At 32.7% G+C, this 24,174-nt stretch overlaps 2 protein-coding genes and 1 long non-coding RNA gene across 5 annotated transcripts; 1 reads left to right on the forward strand and 2 right to left on the reverse strand.

Annotated features, from left to right (window-relative positions):
* Window positions 1–9,242: 9,242 nt before the first annotated feature.
* LOC117688830 (uncharacterized) lies at window positions 9,243–12,196 on the forward strand. Of its 3 annotated transcripts, none has more exons than XM_034467397.2 (3): window positions 9,243–9,368; window positions 10,225–10,259; window positions 10,903–12,196. In XM_034467397.2, exon 3 carries the CDS (start codon window positions 10,920–10,922, stop codon window positions 11,829–11,831), a length of 912 nt encoding a protein of 303 aa, XP_034323288.2. In that variant the 5' UTR covers window positions 9,243–9,368; window positions 10,225–10,259; window positions 10,903–10,919; the 3' UTR covers window positions 11,832–12,196. The 3 variants fall into 3 exon arrangements, with proteins under 3 accessions (XP_034323288.2, XP_034323289.2, XP_034323290.2); XM_034467398.2 differs by having other exon boundaries at window positions 9,270–9,372; XM_034467399.2 differs by lacking the exon at window positions 9,243–9,368 and adding an exon at window positions 9,420–9,499.
* A 2,025-nt stretch (window positions 12,197–14,221) lies between these two features.
* LOC117688829 (uncharacterized) lies at window positions 14,222–17,577 on the reverse strand. Its single transcript, XR_004601193.2, has 2 exons — window positions 17,330–17,577; window positions 14,222–14,431 (listed from the first exon to the last, which is right to left on the reverse strand). It is a non-coding gene; the product is annotated as an uncharacterized lncRNA (long non-coding RNA).
* Window positions 17,578–21,723: 4,146 nt separating this feature from the next.
* LOC105345168 (zinc transporter ZIP1) lies at window positions 21,724–23,612 on the reverse strand. The gene has a single exon (XM_034467396.2). It carries the CDS (start codon window positions 23,543–23,545, stop codon window positions 22,493–22,495), a length of 1,053 nt encoding a protein of 350 aa, XP_034323287.2. The 5' UTR covers window positions 23,546–23,612; the 3' UTR covers window positions 21,724–22,492.
* Window positions 23,613–24,174: the final 562 nt, after the last annotated feature.

Consider the following 24,174-nt stretch of genomic DNA (forward strand, 5'->3'; position numbering starts at 1 on the left):
CATAGTGACATGGTTTTCATTCCCTCATGTGACAGAATTTTAAGTTTCAACTTGTCATAATCTCTGATAAATATATCTAACAAATGTATTGCCCGTTATTGTCACTTTTAAGGCAATTCAATAGAGCCCTATTCGACAGGCACCTGGCGTTGTCTATACTGTTTTATTGGGTAAAGGGTATATACATTTATATCAAGACAAAAGGATATAATGTCAGATACATATGCTTAATTTGAAGAAGTCAGCACCCCTGACAAAAAAATAAATGAATGGTTGTCATATTTTTATCTTTTTTATATATACTGAATTATACATATATATACCTGACAATAATTTTTCATAAACTTAATTGTCGGATTAACTTTATTGAAGCACCATCCAATTTTCTGCATATGCAGAGTCATAGTTCTTTTAAAAAAATGCAATTTATTTCTATCATTTTGAGTTTTCAATTCCATCAAATTAGATACACAGGCAACTGACGTAATATATTTCCTCAAAATTAAAAACATATAGCATACAGCAAAAATGTTATCAATTAAAAAAAAAAGAAGGTTTGCATCTAAATATACAGTCGGAGGATGGTTGATCTAATTATATTAATGGTATACATGAAAAGGCATGCAAAAAGTTGAATATATTAAGATTACTCAAGCATACAATTGATAGATAAACACTTGTTAAAATTCGGCTTTTATCAGACCTAGACTGGAATATGGTGATGTTGTTTGGAGCAGCTGTATCAAGGAAAATCCGATTTGCTTAAACATGTGCAAATTGAAGCAACCAGGACAGTGACAGGGATCAGAATTAATTCTTCTAAAATCATTTTATATAGTGAGCTTGATTTGGAAACCTTACAATCTCGAAGGGATAAACATAAACTAATTATATTCTCCAAGATTATAAATGGTTAAACACCACAAAATATGTTTGATTGAATTCAATCATATTTTCTAACTGAACATACATGTACTCTTAGGTCAAATGAGCTTTTTTTTTATCTACCACTATATACTTATTACAATAGCTTTGCTCCGTCTACATGTAAATTATGGAATAATCTTCATGCAGGAAAGAAAATTCAGTTAAGGCAATAGGAAATATTATTTTACGTCAATTACGGAATAAAGCTAGTAAAGCTTACTTTAAGGATTTTTTTAAACTGATGGGAGTCGATGTTTATAGTGTAGGTCTGAATCTGAAGGAAATGTGATTTTTCCCCCTGGATATCCAAGGAGACGAACTTTTTAAACAACTTATTGACATTAGTGTACCTTTTTATATGAACTATATACTTTATGGTAGTTCTGATTTTTCATATAGATAAAACTGTAAAATTGTTTCCCATGTTTATATTTATATTAGAGCTCCAAAGCGTTTTTGATTCTCTTAGGTTACACGATTTAAACCTATTTAAGAATTATAAATGTATATTTACTTAATATATAGCCCCCTTTTATTTACTGTTCTTTTCAAATGGGTTGGATCATGAAAATGTCATTCTTATGTTTATATCCCTGCAAGTATAAATGAAGGTGATAGGTGTGTTAATGTAGGTGCGAGTCAACATGTATACCAACAATAAGTCATACAATCATATATGATAAATATTCAGATAATTATTTAATATTCAAGTATCCCCTGTCTTATATGCACATACATGTTATATCAATAATATTCTGTAAACTTGTAATACTATATTCTTATGACTATAGATAATTTCTTCTTGACTTTGTATGTTTGAAAGGGTTTACATAGGCTAAGACTCTTATCCAATCCATTCAATAATTTGATCATTCCGTTCAATGAAACACGTTTTAATTGATTTAATAATGTAGGTGGCTGTGATAGGAAGGTCAATCATCTACTCCAACGCTGCTGTATGATCTTCTTCTTCATATTTCTATTCAAAAAATGCAATTTATCTATTTATTGACGAAAACAATTACTGTTAGTATTTATGATAAATTTTTGTAATCAAAGCAATTTAGAAACTATTAAAGCAAAATTATTTTATTGTCATCCTGTACAAAAATTAGGTTGCTAACTTGCTACAGATTCCATGAAGGAGAATTGTTTATGCCTAAAAAAAATCAGCGATTTGATGATATTTAGTTACCCTAGTAACCACGTAACAAATAACATTTTTAAAAAAAATGGCTTTCAAGATAAAGTTACTACAGCATTGTTCATGAAAGAGAACATGTGAGCATATCATCATTTTGTACACTGTTATTGGCTGGATAGGTGTGAATACAAAATTCAGATAATAACAGTTTTAACAACCTGAGTGGGTGCGAGCACAAAAATCTCAATATGACATACTCTAAATTTTGTATTTGCACACACCCAGAAAATCTACAAGAACAATATCAAAGTTTCAATTTACTGGATGAACGTAAAACCAAAATTAAACAATATGATGTATTGTAATTTTTAAAATATTTACATTTGTACACTTCTCCAGCGAATTTAAAAATTGGAGTTTAACTGCATTGAATATTTTAACGTGTAATTATGTATATGTCAAGGGGTAGCTGATATATAATATTCTGGGCTACATTTGGGAACAATTAAGAACTCCAAGACCTTTTGTGGAAATGACGCTAAATATTTATTGTTGTATTTGTATATTGAATAAATGGTTTCCTCAAGTACAGCTAGGTGATCTATAATCACATAAAATTATAACATTACTAAAACACTCTCATTCTCTACAGTCACTCATTAAATTTATTTTTAGTTAAATAATATTTGAATTACACATATTTGATTAAAATAACCCACCAAGTATAACAGCAATATGAACTGAGATAATAGTCGGGTTGACAAGCTATGAAGCTTAATAATTCAACCGTCTATCTTGGGTGGCTAAAAACTCGATAATGCAAACGGACATGCGCTCTCACTCACTTAAACCCGTAAAACCAGTCTAACACACCCATTCCCGCCAAACGTAACCACGTGACCTCTCGTACTACTATCATACTATGAATGATTGTATGAATGAATGAAGCGGTGTGAATGTAAACAAATGAACAATGGGAAATGAAAACATGAAATGTTGAAATAAGTGAACACAAATATGAATACTAATTAACTAAAACAATTAATCCTTTGACATATACAAATATTCTTAAAAAAACATATATTTTTTAAAGAAATATATAGATATCACACAAAACAGCAATTATACGCGAAAAGTTATTACATATTTAAAGTGATAATATGTAAATTAAAAAATATTCATTTATAAAGTCTCATTTTTAACCCCCAACCCCCCCCCCCCCCCCCCGTTGAAACATATAAATATAAAGAATAAATATGTATAAACTGATAATTTTTAATTAAATAAACTCAAGTTATAATATTGATTCGTTATTTTGTGCTTCTTTGCTGTTGAATTTTGAACCGGTTTCATGATCAAAATTCCACGATGGGGGTCAATTTTCAACGGATTAGGGTCTTTATTCAACACCTTTCGTCTCATTATTCAACGTGGAAAAATGACCCCCGGGTCAATTTTCAACCCGGGTCAAAATTCTTCGTTACACCGGCACTGCGCGCGTTATAATAAAAAAAATGTGGGCTCTAATCTTGACCATGAATTTCAATGGTCCGAAAATGTGTTTCGATAAGCTATATGATTTTATAGATAAAAGTCTTACTTCATTAATGATAATAACTTTTATTCAACACAATTTTAAAATTACTTTGGTTCAATGTTAACTTTGAATGTCGATAATTAAATGTCGTTTCCTTCATCAGTTTGTATTATAAATAATTTACTTATGTGTTTGAATGCATAGTCTACCTTGTATAATATTCTAATCTAACTATTATATATTGCAGTTGGGTTTAACATATGCTTTTTATAGATACAGCGTTTTGATTTTTGTTCTACTCAAATTGTTGGTACCTATATGTACTAGATATGGTGTACATCAATGTTGATATGTTTTGATCAGGAGATAATTATATTCTGTTCAATAAAATTTTCAACACATTTGTGAGTTTGATGTGTGGGTAGAAGAATAAGGAGGCATTAATATAGTTTCCTTTCGCAAAGGACTGCAAACGATAGCATTGTCTAGCCGCCTAAATAAAAGTCATTTTTTGAAAGTTGTCTAATCAAAGTTATTTTTTTGTTGTAATGTAAACATTTATGTATATTTTCATTAAATATAAATGATTTGGTCAAACAAAGAGAGATTTCTTTGTATTTTGGGTTAAAATAGCTCATTTCATAATAGAAAATAACGGAAAACGGAAATGTTTTTTAAAACATCTCCCCCCCCCCCCCCCCCCCGTGAAACAAAAATTCCTTTTGAGGGGATTTAATTATTGTTATTTAGCATATTTTCACTAAAGGGTTTGTTGTTTCACGGGGGGGGGGGGGGGGGGGGACATATGTCTACAGACCGAAATACATTCCAAAAAAAGAATTTTGCTTTGTAAATTTTCGAACAATAATTAACAGATACGAATTAAAATGAAATTTTACTTTAATATTTATCGTAAATATGTTATAATTAAGTTTTTATGCACATATTGGCCGCTTAAAGATATTTTCCTCACTCATAGAAACCGATTTCAATGAAATTTTTTTAAGACCCTGCGTTAGCAAAACTTTTGTTTAAAGATAATTAATTTGATTACAAATTTTATTTTGATATAAATTGATTACGATTTGATTATACTTTTTAGTAGAAAACTTAGTTTTTAAATATCTGACAGAAATTCCGAAATATTTGGATGTAAAATGTAGGCGGGAAACGGGCGTTAGCGTTCGCAGTTCATTACTTCGACTCTCATATGCAGATATATTTTAAACGACTGGCGATTTAACGGCGTTGAAAATACACACATCATTTGCGGCAAACAAATGCACACTAAAAATATTAAAAATCATAGTTAAGAGAAACTAAAATGTATTGTTACAGGTCTAATAATGAATGGAAAACATTCATTTGTATACTTAAGTGGATTGACATGGTTTATATGTACACGTGCTGGCTGACGACACCATGAGTCAACCCGTTTTTTGGCAGCGAACATTTACAAACAATGAACTTTATATATATAGTTGCAGTGATATCAAGGAAACTTTCGAGATCAACTTGTTTAATCAGATGTGTACATGTAATATCTTATGCCTTCAATTATTTAGGTGCTGAAATCTTTTCAAAACAAGATGACCTAGTTATTACACAGTTCACATAGTTCATACATATCACAAACTCGTGTGTATATTAAAAATAGATCTAGCGTAAAATCCAGATAACCTTTTAGTCTGGTACCCGCCCCCGCCACTGCGTTTTCACTTCGTTTTGGGGTCAGGTACGGTGCGCCGATTTACCCAAATGGACCCAAATGGCGACCCAAATGGCGATTAAAGTGGAAAACAATTATAATAAAATCCTTATTACTAATATTATTACTTGTTTTAGTCATTTCATGGGGTTGTTAGCCGTTATTAAGAAAAATAAAGACCCAAATGGCGACCCAAATGGCGATTCAAAAGGCGATTCAAAAGGCGATTCAAGAAAAATATAAATTACAATAAATCATTTTTTACTAATCTTATTACTTGTTTCATTAGGTTGTTAGCCGTTATTCAGACGAATTAAAGATAAATCATGATGAATTAAATGAACGTAACTGTTGGGTAACAGTGCTCAAACGTGATGTTAAAAGTGGCAGTGATTTCGTTGCAAAAACATTTAATGTGGTAATATGGGATTATAAAAGAGCAACATTGTAGGTATTTAAGACCAATCATATGAAAATTAAGGCGAGATACAGCACGATATAATATTTTTATTTGCTACCAAGCGAGTATATGGGACGAATTCTATCGTTAAACCGGGTCCGTAGGACATCTGTCATTTTAACGATAGAACATTCTATCTAGGAGGAAATAAACAATAGGACATTTTGAACTAAATAGAAAGGAATAAAATGAAAAAATAAACAGTTAAAAAATTTACGTAGATATTGCATAAAGTCAAACCATTAAATTTTAAAAGTGGGAAATTACACACCGGGCTCTCTCTCTCTCTCTCTCTCTCTCTCTCTCTCTCTCTCTCTCTCTCTCTTGGGGTAGGGGGTTCACCGTTGCTCTGTATGTATCATAACCATTAAAATTAGTACCTTTGGCATACTTATTGAAAAAACATCGATGTTACGTTAAATATAGTTGCATTGTTTTTAAATTTTTTTTTTAATTTATCACATATTTTAATTTTGCAGTATCTATTTATTCCTCATATGGGCATTTTACACGACTTATTCACCCATCTACTTTATGTTCAGTGATGACTGCCATTCGACATATTGTTTCACAATTATTCTTAGAGTTGCTATTTAGTTAGTACAGCTACTGTTGGATCTAAAACCTGTCTGTTCGTCCCGTAAAACTTTATGCACTGCATCTTTCATTTTGTTTACAATAACTCTACAGAGGATCTTACTAGTTTTCTCATTTCAATTACAAAGATATATAATTGTGGCATTACATCTGCCGAAAGGCCTTCAGCTGATCCTCAACAAAGATGCCAGTTCCTTCAATTTCATTTATTTACTTCTTGATTATAAGTGTAACTCTATATACCGTTACATGTATATGTTTTTCTTTTCTTTCAAGAGTTCCTGATATTAGAGCAATATTTCCATGTCTCTTGAAATGTATGACAAATGAGGCTGCATTTCAGTGATATGGTGGTGTTGTCCATTTTTGCTGCATTTTTGTTGATAATTTATACAGACTTGAGATAATCCAGATATCATTCTAATTCTTCTTTAGTATTGTAGAAGCAAAACCCAAAATGTAAAATTTATGGATTTTTACTTTACTAAATAATATTAGTCTATAGATACACAAATCATATCTGATTTTGGTAGATCTCTCTGATGATAAAGTTGATCATGGAGCCTTCTCAAGGACAAACTAACACTGATGAGGTATAGTTTCACCATGTTAAACTTACCAGTAGATCTGTGAATCTCATTGTCAGTTCTGACACAAAATTGAATAGTAAAAAGGTGTTGTAAACAACTGGATTTTAATACATGTATATAAAAATAATAAAAATCAATTCAGGTATCTCGAGTCAGGAACATATGCCTTAGTCGGTAGGGATATATGGCAAACAAAGTTTTAAATTTTACTTGACTTGCTACTGTACAATGTACATATATAAATCATATACTGCTTGATATTCCAATACACTGCACTGTATTATCAAATACTCATCAAATTCAAATTTTACCCAGATTAGGATTTGAACCTAAATCCCTTGTGTCAAACAAGTGCTTTTCCATTAAGCTATCCAGGTTATTTTTAAATGAAATTGATGAGTTTCATAATGCATGTATATCTTACATAATTTTTTTATACAGCTCATTTTTGTTCGGATTTCGGCTCTTTCCCATTGCAAATATTTATACAGAGAATTTTAAAGAGTAAGAATGAATTTTAAAGAGTAAAAGAAAAGATTAATTATACTTATAATCTAATGCACAAAAGATGGAATTAGAATACAGCTTAATTTACTTATCAATAAAGACAATGACATTACATGTAGTTATTTGCAATTGACAAGTGATTTTTCCCAATTCAACAGCCAAGGACTGACTCCCTTTTGAAAACAGAAAAAAAATTCACTTTACTACATTTCTAGATCTAATGAAGAATTGTGACATTTAATTTTACTTACCTCTGGAGGCTACTAGGGATGGTACTGAACTAGCATTGACAAAAGGTGTTTGCTTCTCAAGGTGGTTGATCATCTAAGGTGTATCAAGGAGTATATTGTGCCAGCTCTACTCCATACCCACACTGGTCACTGTAGCTTACAATAAACAATTGTAAAAGGAAATTCTTCTGAGAATGAAACTAGCTGAAGTAATAGTGGCTTCAATACAAAATTATATACCTCTTGCAAAGAGTTATGACCATCTACTGATGGAATTCTCAGTCTTACAGATAAAATTTTAACAATTTTGGGCAGCTGGTCAGAAAGGATTTCATTGTGATTGTATTCTGTATCAATAACTATTGACAAATAATGTATATCATCATGCATGTCCTTATCAAACTATGCAAAAACTCTTTTTTAATTTATTCCAAGCTAAATCTAATATGATAATGTTAAATGATTGACATAGAGGAAATTCGAGCCATAGCACCTGCATTTCCAGTCATGTAAGCGTGGCCCTGCCGATTTTTTGGTGATTTTTATTAGTGTATAGCTTAATAGGTAAACTTGTCAACTCATTTAGAAAGTTAAGCCATCCTGGAGGTTGTTAAGGATGGAACTGAACTAGCATTGGCAAAATTTGTGTGCTTCTCAAGGTGGTTGATCATCTAAGATGTACCAAGGAGTCTATTGTGCCAGCTCTACTCCATACCCACACTAGTCACTGTAGCTTACAATAGTATGAGACAATTGTCAAAGCTAGGAAATTCATCTAGGAATGAAACTAGCTGAAGTGACAGTGGCTTCTGTACAAAATTATATGCCTCCTCAATCTTGCAAAGAGTTATGACCACCTACTGATGAAATTCTCAGTCTTACAGATAAAGTTACAATTCCACTCAAGACTGGTGTGGTTTTTAACATGTTTAATATTAACAAGGGTAGCTGGTCAGAAAAGATTTCATTGTGATGGTTTTCTGTATCAATAACTATCGATAAATAATTCATACCATCATGTATGTCTTTATCAAACTATGCAAAAACATTTTTGTTCATTTATTCCATGCTATACCTTATAAATAATGTTAAATGATTGAAATAGAGGAAATTCGAGTTATAGCACATGCATTTCCAGTCATGCAGGCGTGGCCCTGCCGATTTTTCGGTGATTTCTATTAGTGTATAGCTTAGGTAAACTTAACAACTGATTTAGAAAGTTAAGCCATCCTTGGTTAAATAATTATAGATCGATATTTAATTCGGGGGGTATGTAAACATTGCTAAAAAAACTGGGATAAATAAATAAAAGGGCTCTGACATATTCAAAAAACTACATTTTTCGATACAACTGATTCTCGTTTACACTCGGTAATGGTTGGTTGAATTAATTTTCATAGTCATAAGAAGATATTCCCGATTTTTTCTTCGGTGGTAAATTCCTACCTCATCCCAGTCGTGGAGGTCCCCATTTTCAAAATGGCGCCGGCTTTTACCTGACCCCAAAACGAAGTGAAAACGCAGTGGCGGGGGCGGGTACCAGACTAATAACCTTTCACTTTATATTTATATATCAATCTACATTGTAAACAAAACAAGGAACAGGGCAGTTTTAAAAAGGGAGAATGAGGAAATATCTTTATTAGTTGGATAAAGGAGAAACCTCGGGCAAGTATCCACACTATTTACCTGTATATTTCCAGTCATAGAAATTTAATCAATCTTTATTTGATTAACACGCATAAATACAAGTATCAAAAATATGTAGCTATGACGATGTTTCCAGAGAAAGAGTCCAGGTACTTTTACTTTCGATATAGATGAAAAATGTTTAGCCGTTTGATTTACTTGTACACGTACTAAGTCAAACATTTTTTATAAAAAAATTTTTTTAGTAATAATACTTATTTCTTAATTTTAAATTTTTCTATGAAACACATTACGAGGATAGTCAAAAATTAAACAAGTTTAGAGAGTCATATATACTTGGTAATCAAATTATCTTTCAGTCAAATATTGATTTTTTACTATCAGTAAGTTGCCGTGTTTAGATGTGAATGTTTGGTTATTGCAACGTTATCATTAGTATTAATGTAAAGTTACAAGCGGGGTGAAGTGCTTGATAATATTATGTAAACAAGGCCTATAGACTGTTATTGTTTATAAAGGTTTTATACAAGTTAAAAATTAGTTTTTCTATTTTGATGAATGTTTTACTATTATTTTAATTATGATAAACCTCTATGTATATTAATTATGTATTCGGCAATTTCTTTTGAAAAAAAAAAACCAAGCCTAACCAAAACTTTGCTTTAAGAGAGCTGGACGGCTGTTATTAGGCTAATTGTATTTCTTAAAGACGGAGAGTTCTGTATAAACATGTAGGAAATTGAAAAAAATTATTCTTAAATTGTGACAACGAATCCCAAACGACGTTTGTAAACATTTGATGAGATAAAAAAGGTTTGTCAGATGTATAAACATTATGATAGATATATATAAACAATAGATTATTTCTATTTAGCGAAAGTTGGGGTGCCAAGCGGGTGGAGATATAAGGTAAGAAATATATTAATTAATATTGATTTCTTTATTAGTTCATTACACATTTTTCTTAATCACAAACTTAGGAAATTATCTTGTTTTTCATTATAATGCGGCCAACAAAAAAAATTCTTAGACGAATTGGTGTTTAGAGAGTTTTATATAATATCGTAATTCGTTTTGGGTTTTTTATATTGTATATTTACCTAACATTATAGTTATAATTTGACATACATGTACGCATTTTATGTACATTAAAGAAATATAACTAATTCTAGCCCTGTTTTAATATTAATCATGAATTAATATTTATGTCATTAGCCATGTACATGTACATGTTTATTAACATTGGGTAAAAATAATCACAATTTGAAATAATAAAATAAAAACTGCATGTTTTACTATATAATAGTCTTTTATTAGAATGAAATTCTTACTTTTAAATGCAAACTTTAAGGTAAAAAATGCATTGCATATTCATAAAATATTAATAATATATTGTTGAAAAGGTGGCCTAAACAGTGTATATTTCTTTCATGGTTTAAGAACTACGCTTTAATATCTGGTTTTCTTTCCAAGTAAATTTTACCTAAAATAGTTAACTGGTTAACTTAAGTATGAATTTAAAGCTAACATTTTTTTAAAACATTCCGTTTAGATATTGAAGATAAGAAAATGGCTGAAAAACAGAGCACAAAGTTTCCTTTGGAGTCCAAAGTATTGCCAAATCCCAAAGCTCAACCAATCATGTCGCTCGTTATATCAAATGTTGGGGGTCCAAATGCGGGACAGGGAACGGCAAACAAACGGAAAAAAGCGATTGCTGGAATACTTGAAACAGTTCATCCAAACGTTGTTCTGTTTCAGGAGTTTCCTTGGACTGGAATACGGAGACACTCTACCTGGAAGAATATAAATATTCCGGCTAAATATGAGTATTTCGGCCACCAAGAAGCCAGTATTTTATATGATAAAAATGAATTAATTGTCAAAAAACCCAATCTTACAAGATTTGTTAGACTGCATGAAGAGATGACAAGAAAGGGAAAACTTACTACGGGATTTTCTCCTCTTGGAAGAATGTGCATATTGGAAATCAAAACCAAGGGCGTCCCTTTGGCACATTTTCTCTGTATCTCATGGCACGGTTCTCATAATTCAAAGAAGGAGACAGAAATAATAAACGAATTAAAAAATTTACTCGTCTTTATCGACAAAATTGCCAATCAAATGAAATTGCCATTTATCATTGCTGGCGATTTTAATTTATCGTATGAAAAGGCAAGCGCAGAGATCAATCAACATACCGTGGCTATTTATGAGTATACGCCCCTGAAACGAAGAGAGGGCAGACTAATAGATTTCTACATAGCATCCAATACGCTACCCTTAGCCGACATAACGGCCGTCGACTGGGAAACAGTGGAGGGTGGAGAAGGTGCTACAGAGATATTTGATCACGATCCTGTCGTTGCCACGCTGATGGCGCACGTTCCAGATCCTTTGTCATTTGAAAAACGTAAATCCATAGCAACGAATAAATTATCAGAATCTGAGGGGAAATCGAGAAAATCACAATCGAATTAATATTTATTTTATATTTCCTTATAATTTTCTATAATTAATAGTTGAACTGTAATGTAATTTTTGTAAAAGCTGAAATACTAGTAGCCGTCGAGGACGTTTATTTCATTGATTATATTTATCTTATTATATGTATGTAATGATATGTTGGTGGGTTTTTTTGTTATGTTTTAAGAGAGGGAATTAGATTCCAAACTGTATTGTTTTTTTGATAATTTTAAAGATATTTTACTTCCACGAAAATATCTGTACATTGTATAAGACAAAAATGTTTATTAATTAAATTGTCCACTTAAACTCAGGAAAATATTTTTAATTTATATATCATAATTTTAAATTATTTGATTCAAATAAATGATGGAAATATCTCTATGGTGTTTTTTTTTTAAGAAATGGTATTTTTTGCATAATTTCATCACATAAAAGTATTTTCCACTTTTCTTTTTTTTCTTTTCTTTTTTGTAATCGTCTTTATTTACATCTACCATTAGACTCTAACTGTATGCTCTGATGCAAGAGAAAATGTATTTCTACTGAGACTTATTTTTTATTGGAAAAACTGTTGAGTTTTTCTTTAGTAGAATTCGAATGCATAATAATGAGCCGTGAAAGGGCTATATATAATACCATACAAATCCTGAAAGTGTAAAATTCGAACAAATTTGTACATATTATGTGGATAACCAAAACCTAACAATCTCGAACTGATACATGTAAGAGTAAGCCGTTTTTTAACAATGAAATAATATCAAAATGAATAAAATCTTATTATAATAGGTCCGTCATTCAAATGACCATTGGAAAAAGGGTTGTAGAAGAAGGATCGAACGTAATAACTTTAGGCTACATGTAAACAATCTCGTAATGATTAGAATAATATAAAATATCAGTATGCAAACCATGTGTCAAAATATAAGGGGCCCACCAGCCTTGGCGGTCAGAGTTAGAGTCTTTTAAAAGATGGATATGTTTCTGTCAGGGACTTTCATGTTTGCATTTTAAGCTTCACTTTAGAATCTAAACCTAAATCTAAGACTCTCTGACTTTTTGGAAGTTTTTGGTAATATAGTGACCTTCAGGCCTGTAATAGTCAATATTTTATATAATTCACAGTTTCATAAATAATGCAGACAATATGTATGCAATTTATTGCTACAAACATACAATGCACAGGTTTTTAAAGTAGATTTCCGAAAAAAGAACAAATTAAATTCAATATAATTCAATATAATCGAGTGTCAATTTACCTTGTTGTCAACTTGTTCATAGAAAAAAAATACTTGTTCACTATACGCGCTCACAGTGTCACCCCCAACTCGTTCCCCATGCACGAAAAAAAAAACCAATTCAAGTCGGGGATATATATATATATATATATATATATATATATATATATATATATATATATATATATATATATATATATATATATATATATATATATATGACGACGATTTTGTAAGTACCTAATCAGGGTTAATGTCAATTTTTGAAAAAAGAGACATTATTTATATTCTGTTCTAAGTACACTTGAAAACAAATAACTTATTTTCTTTAAGATACAAAACATTCTGTCAGTAAAAACTTAAATAGACAGTCCTTGGTGACCTTCAAATTTTGTTCAACGAGGGAATGAAAATCAGTTCTATGTCCCAAAAAATTGCTAGCCCGACTCGTCCGTCACCTTCAGAAGCAAAAGGTCATCTTCTTAGCTTTAGTTACATAGTTTTATAAATGGATACCAAGTTTTCAGTTTTAATATTAAACGATTGTTATACCAAAATAAACCTTAACAAATCATAGAATAAAGCATATGTATCGGACAGTATGACAGAATTGAAATTTTAAAACTAAAACTATATACATGTATGTACACTAACCACGTAGCACAAAATCCAGTTCATTTAAAAAACAGTTTATAACTCTGAACTTGGAGTCAATTTTCAACAGGGTCAGTTTTCAACGTGTCGAGGTATTCAAAGTTTAGAAAAGTCTTTTTCAAGCTGTTGAAAAATGACCCCGGATATAAATTTCACGACTTTTGGTCTCAGTTTTCAACGTTGAAAAATGACCCCGGGTCAATTTTCAACCCGGGTCTATATTATTCGTTACATCGGTGTATTACACCGGAACCCCAATATACAAGTTTTGTTTTTACATAGAGTTGTTCTAAGTATTTATTCAATGAGTACTTTAAATTATACTAGTATATATATATATTAAAAAGGAAAATGATGATTTATTAATGTTTTCCAATATAAAGAAACATTTGTATAGTTTTAAACCGCGAAATCCGATCCAAGTTAATATGTTATATCATATTACTTGTAGTTAGAAATTAACTTAAATAGATATCCTGTACATAGATTTAAAATAATAATGAAAAGACAGAAGATTTTTCTCCATCAAAGATATGACATTAAAGTTACTTTATTCAAATACTCGTTCATTTTACAATATGAGTGTCAATATGGTGATGGGTTGACAGGACTAACCATTGGCAAACCGGATCGGGTGAATTTTGATTGGTCGGGTTACATCTATCAACCGGTCCGTCGTATAGGTGTCCAAAATGTGGAACAACGCCTCCAAGTTATTGGTATCTGCAGGAAAATAAAAAATTACATGGCATTTTTCTTTTACCAGAATGACTGTATTTTTCCAATATGTGGTGCATCAGCATATCTGCAGAACTACGTGGAACACTTTATTTGGAATTAGATTCCTAATGTGATCATGCAACACTTCTGAACTTTAGTTACAATGTATAATTCATTTCATACAGTTATATTTTTAAGCTCCCAGATACTTAATACAATCCTGAAAAAAACATTACAACAAACGTATGCTACTAAAATTGCATGTAGATCTTTCTCATTTTGTTTTCTACTAGTATTTCTAATTAAAATTAATTATCAAAAATAATTTGCCTTCGAGATTGATTGGTAATCTTGTAGTGTTCCTTAAGCATATTTATTTAGAATATAGATTGATAAACTATTTATTATGGTGTTCCGATGGGACCACTTCGACCTTCCCACTTTCGCCTTTACGTCGAGTTGCGAGAGTTCGAAGTTGCGAAGGCGAAAGTGCAAAGGTGCGACGGCGAAGGAGCGAAAGTGCGAAGATGCGACGGCGAAGCGCGAAGATGCGAAGGCGAAAGTGAGAAGTTGCGAAGGCGAAGAAGCGATACTACTATCGCTCCTTCGCCATCGCAACTTCGCACTCTCGCCTTCGCATCTTCGCGCTTTTGCCTTCGCCTTTTTATAATTGTGGAGCTCTCTATCGTTTAAAGACAATTTTAGCTGTATAAAAGGACATCTGAGGCAGACGATGAACTTTTTAGAATTTATTTTCAACAGCCTGCGCAGATCAATAACTTTTTTTAAGGGGGGGGGGGGGGGGGGGTCGATGGATAATTATATTTGTCGGGTCGGGGGGGGGGGGGGTTCCAAGACATATTTTGGAGATTTTATTATATATAATTAATAAAATTAAATTATCCGGGGGGATGGGATCCGGACCCTCTCTCCCCCTTTGCTGCATGTGTGAAGTTATAAATATTGAATTTTCCAAGAGGGGGGGGGGGGGGCGGGCGGACCCCCTCTCCCCCTCTAGATCCATAAATGAGCAAGGAGTGTCGCATAATGAAATTAGAATGTTAGTGTGTAAACAGACAGCTGGTAAGTGACAGGAGTCTGGAAGTGCATATGTATACATTATGGCGGACATTACATTTCATGTGGAGTATATAATGATTAGGCATAAAATCATTCATAGTAAGCACAATGGCCTAGCGCATGCGTACCAATTATATCATGGATTAATCGGAAAACCTTGGCGAGTACGGTGCCTGTATCAAATTCTATGTAATCGACCGAGACTTTCTGAAAGCTATCAAAAAAGGCCAAGGCGATAGTGCGAAGATGCGAAGGCGAGAGTGCGAAGTAGTATCGCTCCTTCGCCTTAATTCGCACTTTCGCGCTTCGCCGTCGCATCTTCGCACTTTCGCTCCTTCGCCGTCGCACTCTCGCACTTTCGCCTTCGCAACTTCACACTCTCGCACCTTCGACCTAAAGGCGAAATGCGATGGTCGAAGTGGCCCCATAATAAGAATAAGACTTTGGCAGTGTTAACTATAGCTGCAGATCTGTAGCTCTCTGGTTGAAAAAATTCGGATAGACAAACCAGAGAGCTACAGTTCCAAGCGTTGTAAAAACCTCCGATTTACGCCGCCGTTTTTGTGTCGCTCGCTTCGGGAATTATATCCGACTTTAAAAGCATTCAACCGCCTAAAAAATTGGATTTATTAATTAAACATATAGTTTACCCTAACTCTGCTAACTTTGTTTTCCTTTCAATGGTTCACAACGGCCATCCTTCGCCTTGAAATGTCATCGTTTTAAAAAACTCGCCTTATGACAGCCATGTTTACCTAGTAGCGAGATCTCGGGTGCTTCGATTTACCCAAATGGACCCAAATGAACCCAAATGGACCCAAATTCAAGCGGAAAACAATTATAATAAAATCCTCATAATTTAGGGAAATTTGGAAAAATAAAAGCCGAAGGTCCATAACAATAATTAAAATTATTTTAAAAAGTTGTTTTATTTTTATATAATATATATATTTATATTATTTGAATATAATTACATACATTATATACTTTTACAAATCGAGATAAAATGCTGATCTTTATTTTTCAAAAACAATTTTTAAAGATATACTTAAATATACTTAAATAATTTTAATTATTGTTTTGGACCTTCGGCTTTTATTTTTCCAAATTTCCCTAAATTATGAGGATTTTATTATAATTGTTTTCCGCTTGAATCGCCATTTGGGTCTTTATTTTTCTTAATAACGGCTAACAACCCCATGAAATGACTAAAGTGATAATATTAGTAATAAGGATTTTATTATAATTGTTTTCCACTTTAATCGCCATTTGGGTTCATTTGGGTCCATTTGGGTAAATCGAAGCACCCGAGATCTCGCTACTAGGTAAACATGGTTGTCATAAGGCGAGTTTTTTAAAACGATGACATTCCAAGGCGAAGGCTGGCCGTTGTGAACCATTGAAAGGAAAACAAAGTTAGCAGAGTTAGGGTAAACTATATGTTTAATTAATAAATCCAATTTTTTAGGCGGTTGAATGCTTTTAAAGTCGGATATAATTCCCGAAGCGAGCGACACAAAAACGGCGGCGTAAATCGGAGGTTTTTACAACGCTTGGAACTGTAGCTCTCTGGTTTGTCTATCCGAATTTTTTCAACCAGAGAGCTACAGATCTGCAGCTATGTTAACTACTACATGTAAATACTTACACAAACAACTGTTAATAAGGAATTAGATACATTGTATTCAAGTTACCCACCAAAATTAACCTAGGATTTTTACTTTACTTACAATTTATAGCTAACTAATTGCCCGTAACATATGAATGCAGATAAACTGCCATGTGGAATTTTTTAAGAAAACATTTTTAATAAAAACTTACCTCCAGAACGTTTTAAGTTATCGATGTTGTATGAGGTACATATCTGTCCCAATGCAACAAGATACAGGACGATGAAGATTCGTAGACTACTCGCCATTTTAATCCAGACGTCGACAGAAGGCATGCATCCCTTTATATAGAGCAATCAGAATAATCCCACATACCCGCCACCCCCAAACACCATTATCGGCAATTAGTCCTAAGTATCATCACAGGAAGTATTAAGATTGTTGATATGTTCGATCTCTTATACAGGGAATTACTTCTTATTTTAGTGTTGGACAGTAATCAGTGCATTAATTAGACTCTTGAGCGTAAAATTTAATAATTGCATATAAACGATCTTAATGTCAGATTGTTACATGTAAGTGACTATGTCGATAAAATGGTCAAATAAAGGTAGCTCAAATTTGAATCGATTAGAATCGGCAACAAAAGAGGTGTAGTTTAGACTTGCTATCATGGTATATCTTTGTATTCTAGATGTAATCTGCACTTCGCACAGATTTATTGTACTCTCTCTCTCTCTCTCTCTCTCTCTCTCTCTCTCTCTCTCTCTCTCTCTCTGTACATGTACACACTCAAAAAATGTCACATAGTCCCAGTCTATCGTGTCTAGAGATTACAGGGCCTTGCCATGCATGCAATGAACCTCTTGTTCACATCACCAGGCTTCAGAAATAAAGTAGCGTGTTGTGACAGATTCCTGACAAGATGGGGTTCTTTTACTCCTCATCCGGTGAAAGCTATTTAAGAACCTTGCTTTAATACTATAAATAAAGTGTTTGGTTTTTTTTTTACAATATCCGTGAGTCAGTCTAAAATAGCATTTTTACGGTATTCGTCTATTTAAAGTGAAAAATTGTTGTTTGAATGGTTGCATACATGCAGATTATGATTGAATTAAAATGGTTAACTGTGGTAAGCTACATATGTAGAGTTTATTGTATTTTGTCAGAAGCATATTACTAGTAAATCTGTCTTGATTTATTGTGGAGTGTTAAATCATATATTATATGGAGAATTGCAAAGTTTGTAAATAGATAATATAGTAAACGTGATTATTGAACACTTAAAATTTTTGTCATTTTCGAAAAATACTGTACAATTTTAAAACAGTATCAGCCGAGTTTTGTGATTTTCGAATGAATTAATTGACATTTTCAAAAAATACTTTACTACTTTGAAACTATATTAGCAGGGTTTTGTCAAAATAAATTACATGACGATTTACCTTGTTCAAATAATAATTATGGTGATACTTCATCATACTTGTACATTTGTAGTTTAAAAGCATTTTCATTTTTTATTTTAAAGAGAATTATTGCCCAATTAGCAATAGAAATAATTGTAAAAGACCACTTTGATTTGTTTTTAATTTTTTCTGAACTCATGTCTTACTTCATCGTCGAGAACCCATGAGCACGGCCACTCTCTCATGTCATCCGAGAGTGATCGTGGGTGTCCGACGGTGGTCAACCTTAATATAATATCTATGGAAAAAACTACGTGCATTCATTTTATATATTTTTGATGCTGTCTGACCCCCCTGATTGTTCTTATGATCTACTTCATTTAAATGTGCTATACATGTATATCTATGTCTTTTCTTTTAAGTCTTTTTTCTCTTGTCTTTATCGAGTATGCTCTTTTGTAATGATCCTTTATCATACATTTTTGTATGTACTTCTGACGATTTGTTTCTATGTTAAATCTTTATATTTGTTCCTCTTTTACGCACTGTGTTTGGATGCAGTGAAACTGAATAAACCGCTGAATATGAACTTCGTCTTATGAATATCAGATATGTATGCCCCCAAGGAAAGGGGTGGGATCCAATCCCTCGCCCCCCCCCACCCCCCGCCCTTTTTAAATGCGTCAATAAATTCTTAAGTTATAATTTCTTTGGAAGTAAATGGTTTTTTTTTCAATTCCATCAATTTAAAACTTAGTATTTAATCGTAAAACGTAAATACCGAAACAGAAATTGATCAATGAAAATTGCATTGAGGTCTATTTGCATTAAGGGTCCTCCACACACCTGGGAAAGGTTCTGCATACAAGCCCATTCTTCTAAATTACCTAAAGATATGGATTTTTAGCATGTTTTGGGGGGGAATCAGCTTTTTTAAATTTTACCGCTCTTCATGAAAATAAAAGTCCCTGTTGTATTCGAACTCGGGACTTGCGGGTTGGTAGACCGAAGCTAAACCCATTGCATACAGAACTTGACATCATATTATGGCGATATAAACTGTTTCACAATGCGTTCAAAGCGCCATGTTGTGACGTAATTTCATAAAAAGTAGAATTCATAGGTGTCGAGGATCCTTAAGATCTTCAATATTGAATATATATGCAAATGGTTATATTCATCGTGATGAATTCGATACACAGCTCAATTTTGTGTACAATAAATAGAAAGACCGAAGGATTTTACTACATGTATATATGAGTTAATTTTAAAGAAGCATTATTATGATTTTAGATTTTTTTTCAAGACTCTAGTAAATATAAGATTCAGAACTAAACAGCAAATCGTGTTTTTTTTTTACCAAGATCTTAATGGATCAGTTAGTATGGTACAGCAGCATTTATAGTACGATTGTGCCAATACTCGATCGGTACTCTTTCCTGAAAACATATTTTCGTTACAGGAGAAACTTCCAAGCATTTTTATCATTGATTTATAAATATTGAATTCAGATCAACAATGATTCAAAATTCGGTTTTGTTTTGTTTTTATGACTTTTGTTTCCTCTTTTCTTTCTTACAAAAGCTTATATCACGTTAAGATCCCCCGAGTCACTCAGGTGACCTATTGCAATTGGTCTTCGTCCTTCGTTGTGTGACGTACTTTGTGCGTCGTCCGTTAACAATTTTTACATTTTAACTTCTTCTTGAGAGGCCAAGGGTTACCATTTTTAGTTTGAAGGATCTCTAGGATAAAGGCAATCTTAAATTGTGAAATTTATGACCTTACCTTTAATGGGGCCTCATGGGCGTGGCCAAATATGCAAAAATGTCCTGTTTTCAAAATATTTCTCTACTCCCACACACGTGGTGAAAAAAAAACTTATGCACGGTTATGATGTCTGTGAAACCATCAACCAAAATTCTGTAGTTCCACAGTATATTAGGAGATAAACTGAATGCGTGAATCTAATGTTCGTGAATCCCTCATCCAGAATTGTAAAATTCATGACTCTTGAGTCAAGGGTTTATGCCCTTTTGGCGGGGCCAAGATGGACTCAATGTGGATATAATATTTCATCTGTACTTTCACAGTCGTGGGAGATCAACTAGTATGGCCGTTCAGTGAACATGTTTTTTAATGTCACCATATTAATTAATTCTAATTTGATATCTACTTTAATTACCTGTGCATTGTATACTTGTAGCAATAAACTGTATACATGTTGTGTGCATTATAAATGAAGCCGTGAATATTATAAAAAATAATTAAATTAAACGCCTGCAGATCCTTTTTTTTTCTCGGAAGTTTAAAAAAGCAGTAGTGATAGTCAGAGGCGCCTTGGATTTTGAATTAGACTCCAAAATAATGAACCTTAAATGCAAACTTGACTCTATGGCAGGTACATCTGAGCGATATGGTACTCAGGTGACCGTCATGGCCTGTGGGTCTTTTGTTTATGAACATTGTCAAACAATTAGATGTTCCTTCTTCCATCATTATAGTTTTCCCCGTATATAGCCCAGCGTGTAGTAAGCGGGACCTTCTATTCTAACTTTCGAGGATCAATGGGTGTCTGAATCTCACTTCAATTCTTTAATTTTTTTTAAATATTGTTATAGCCCACCTATTTTTATTAAAACATTCATATTTTGACCTTTACTTCTTGATATAATTGGATTATTTAGAAAATATATTAAATCCTGGAAATAACGGCCGAAATTCAGGTCCCTGTGTGTTAAAACCGAGTAATGTCCATATCTATAGCAGAATGGAAGCATGCAGCAATGTTCTGAAAACAAGTTAAAGGAAAAAAGGAGAAAAAACCCAAATGTACAAGAGATGAATATAATGTTATTATGTTCCATCATACACTCAAAAGATTTCCCTTTGTTTGTCGTTATTTCAATTTTATTGCAGAAGGTGGGTGTGTGTTAAGCGTTGGATGGAGGCCTGGGGGTGTTAACCTTTATTCTTCAGGTTATTTTTGCTTTTAATGCTAAAATATATTTACAATAAAAAATGTCTTGTTTACATAAATAATTGTGAGATATGCACTTTTCTTGTTTAATATGAAACAAATAACATTTGAATTCTAGTTGACCACTAGTTAATCACATTTTTCTCAACTCAAATCGTGACCGTGCCCCTTTAACTTGCTTGGCCAGCTTTTTTTTTGGAAATGAAGCATGAAAATGAATTTCATTTGATAGCATTTATTATTTATATAAATATTTATAAAATATAACATACATTTAACCAATACAGAGTAGATTATGCATATCATGTAACAAGAATTCAAACCAATGGTAATCCCATTAACAGATCAACAGTTGCATCCATTCAGAGCGCTACAACCACATGTACACTGCGACAGATAACACGAATAACAAAGATTAATATTATAAGAGAGAAGTATAAGTTACAAGGCATGCATAATACCATAATACCAGTCAATTAAATCATGATAATCTATACAGTTTAGATATAGAAACAGTCAATGTTTAACATACGAATAAGTAATATTATGATAGAGAGATTGAATATTATGAACTTGACTGACTTTTGCATAAAGAAATGTTACGATGTTATTTTAAAAATTGAAAATAAAGAAAGCTGTATAATGCCCAATACCATTCTACATACACATGTAACTTTAAAAATATCCAAAACTTTTTATATTACAACTTACAAGTAAATAAGAGCACCCTATATTATCAGATCTTAGATAACATTAATTAAATGCTGTTATTGTACATTTGGAAATCAATATTAACATTTTTAAAATAAAATACATGTACTAGTACATTTTTATGATAATATAACCATGATAAATGTTGATTTTGACAGTCTTGCACTATAGCATTCATACTGCATTACAAATTTCTACAAATCCTTTAATTTTATATTCTTTGAATTATTTAATTTGAATTTGAATTTATTTAGCTCTGCACTGTGACCCACTTTTCTCAGTGACCGAAGTAAACAATGGCAGTCACTGCAGCAAACCCAAGAAGTAAAAATATCACTTTCAATAATCTTGAGTCACAATTGTTGAATTCATGAGGTAGGACTTCAAAGAAAGTTATGTACAAGAATGTACCACATGCAATTCCCTGCAGAATTCCCTGAACAAGATTTGACGCTTTTGAATCCCACAATCGAATAATCCCAATGCCTATCCCAACACCTAAGGGTGCCGAAATAGAAAAAAGTAACACCGACTTAACTGCCCCTTTCAAAGTCATTTTGCTCTGAGCGAGGTTCATTCCCAAGCTAAAACTAAGGATGCTCTTATGAAGAGCCAGAGCTGCAAAGATCTGGATCACTTGGTCTGTTTTGTCTTGCAAACCTACAGCCAGGCCCTCAAACAAAGAATGCAACGCTAAAGCAAGTAGCAGCAGTAGAGACCGTAGCAATGAGTGGTCATGTGGAAACTCGATATCATGGGTGTGTCCATGAGATTCCTCTTGAGCCTCATCATCAGACAATGTTCCACTATTATCGAATGCTCTCGAGTTCTTTCGTGTGCTTTGGAAAGGTTCATCACTTATCCCTGTTATGGAATGCTCACTTCTGACAGACTCTGTCAAACTTTGTTGTCTGGATAGTGTACTGTCATTTGCCAGCAACGGCCTTTTAACAGAGTCTTGATTCTGAATATGACTTTCTTTGTATGTCAAAACAACTTGTTCGATTCCCAAAATGAGAAATAAACCAAAACTCATAACAAACTCGGCGATCGGAAATGTTGTTGCAGCATTTAATGCAGTAAGGGCAGTGGTCAAACTCTCTCGTACACCAGGTAAAAGGTCAAGCACAACCGTGGCTAAAAACACGCCAGCGGCAAAACAATTCAACACACTTATTGTTGTTCTATACGCAATTTGTTTGTGTAAATCAACGTTAGTCCCACTGCGTCTTCGAACATAATTAACGATTTTCAGAGGAAGAAGTCCTAAAAGTATTGTCATTACAAATAAACCCGTCAAAACCAACACTTTTACTCCTGTTACCTCCATTTCGTTCTAAACTGTATAATCATGTCCTACTGAGTGACTTGACCTCCATTTTGTAACGTCACATGACTGCGTTTTGAACATAATTGCAAAATCAATTTGAAAGTTTCGTGTGGAATTCCGGAAACGTGCGCATAGACCAGCTGAAAACGATTGTCCGTGTGCAGTGTCATTGTAAACAAAATGTGACAGTCATGTGATGTTATGGATGACTTATAAATCAATTAATTAGTCTGTAGATATTACGTTCATAATAAAAAGACGGTCAAATTATGCATTTTTTTTTTCACTTAAAACCTTCACCATGCATGTTTACTTGACAAAAGTTTTCTGTCACACGTAGCATCAAGGGGGGGGGGGGGGCTCTTTAAAAAAATGATGCTACGTGCCTGGTCAGCTCAGTTGCTACTGTGCTCAGTCCAAATCATATACATGTACATGTGCAAGCTTATACTGTATCGAAGAAATTCAATTCGACTTATCTAGAATAGTGAAATATGATTTTTTGAACTTGTGACCGCCGAAAAATAATGGTATAACTCACTTGAAAGACGAGCGAATATTTCATATATATATATATATATATATATATATATATATATATATATATATATATATATATATATATATAT

This window comes from Magallana gigas, chromosome 6 (assembly GCF_963853765.1).
Source record: "Magallana gigas chromosome 6, xbMagGiga1.1, whole genome shotgun sequence".
NCBI classification, from domain to species: domain Eukaryota; kingdom Metazoa; phylum Mollusca; class Bivalvia; order Ostreida; family Ostreidae; genus Magallana; species Magallana gigas.

Excerpts from the sequence above, each read along its gene's own strand:
- LOC117688830 (XM_034467397.2), top strand. The coding sequence starts at position 10,920 with ATGGCTGAAAAACAGAGCACAAAGTTTCCTTTGGAGTCCAAAGTATTG.
- LOC105345168 (XM_034467396.2), bottom strand. The coding sequence starts at position 23,545 with ATGGAGGTAACAGGAGTAAAAGTGTTGGTTTTGACGGGTTTATTTGTA.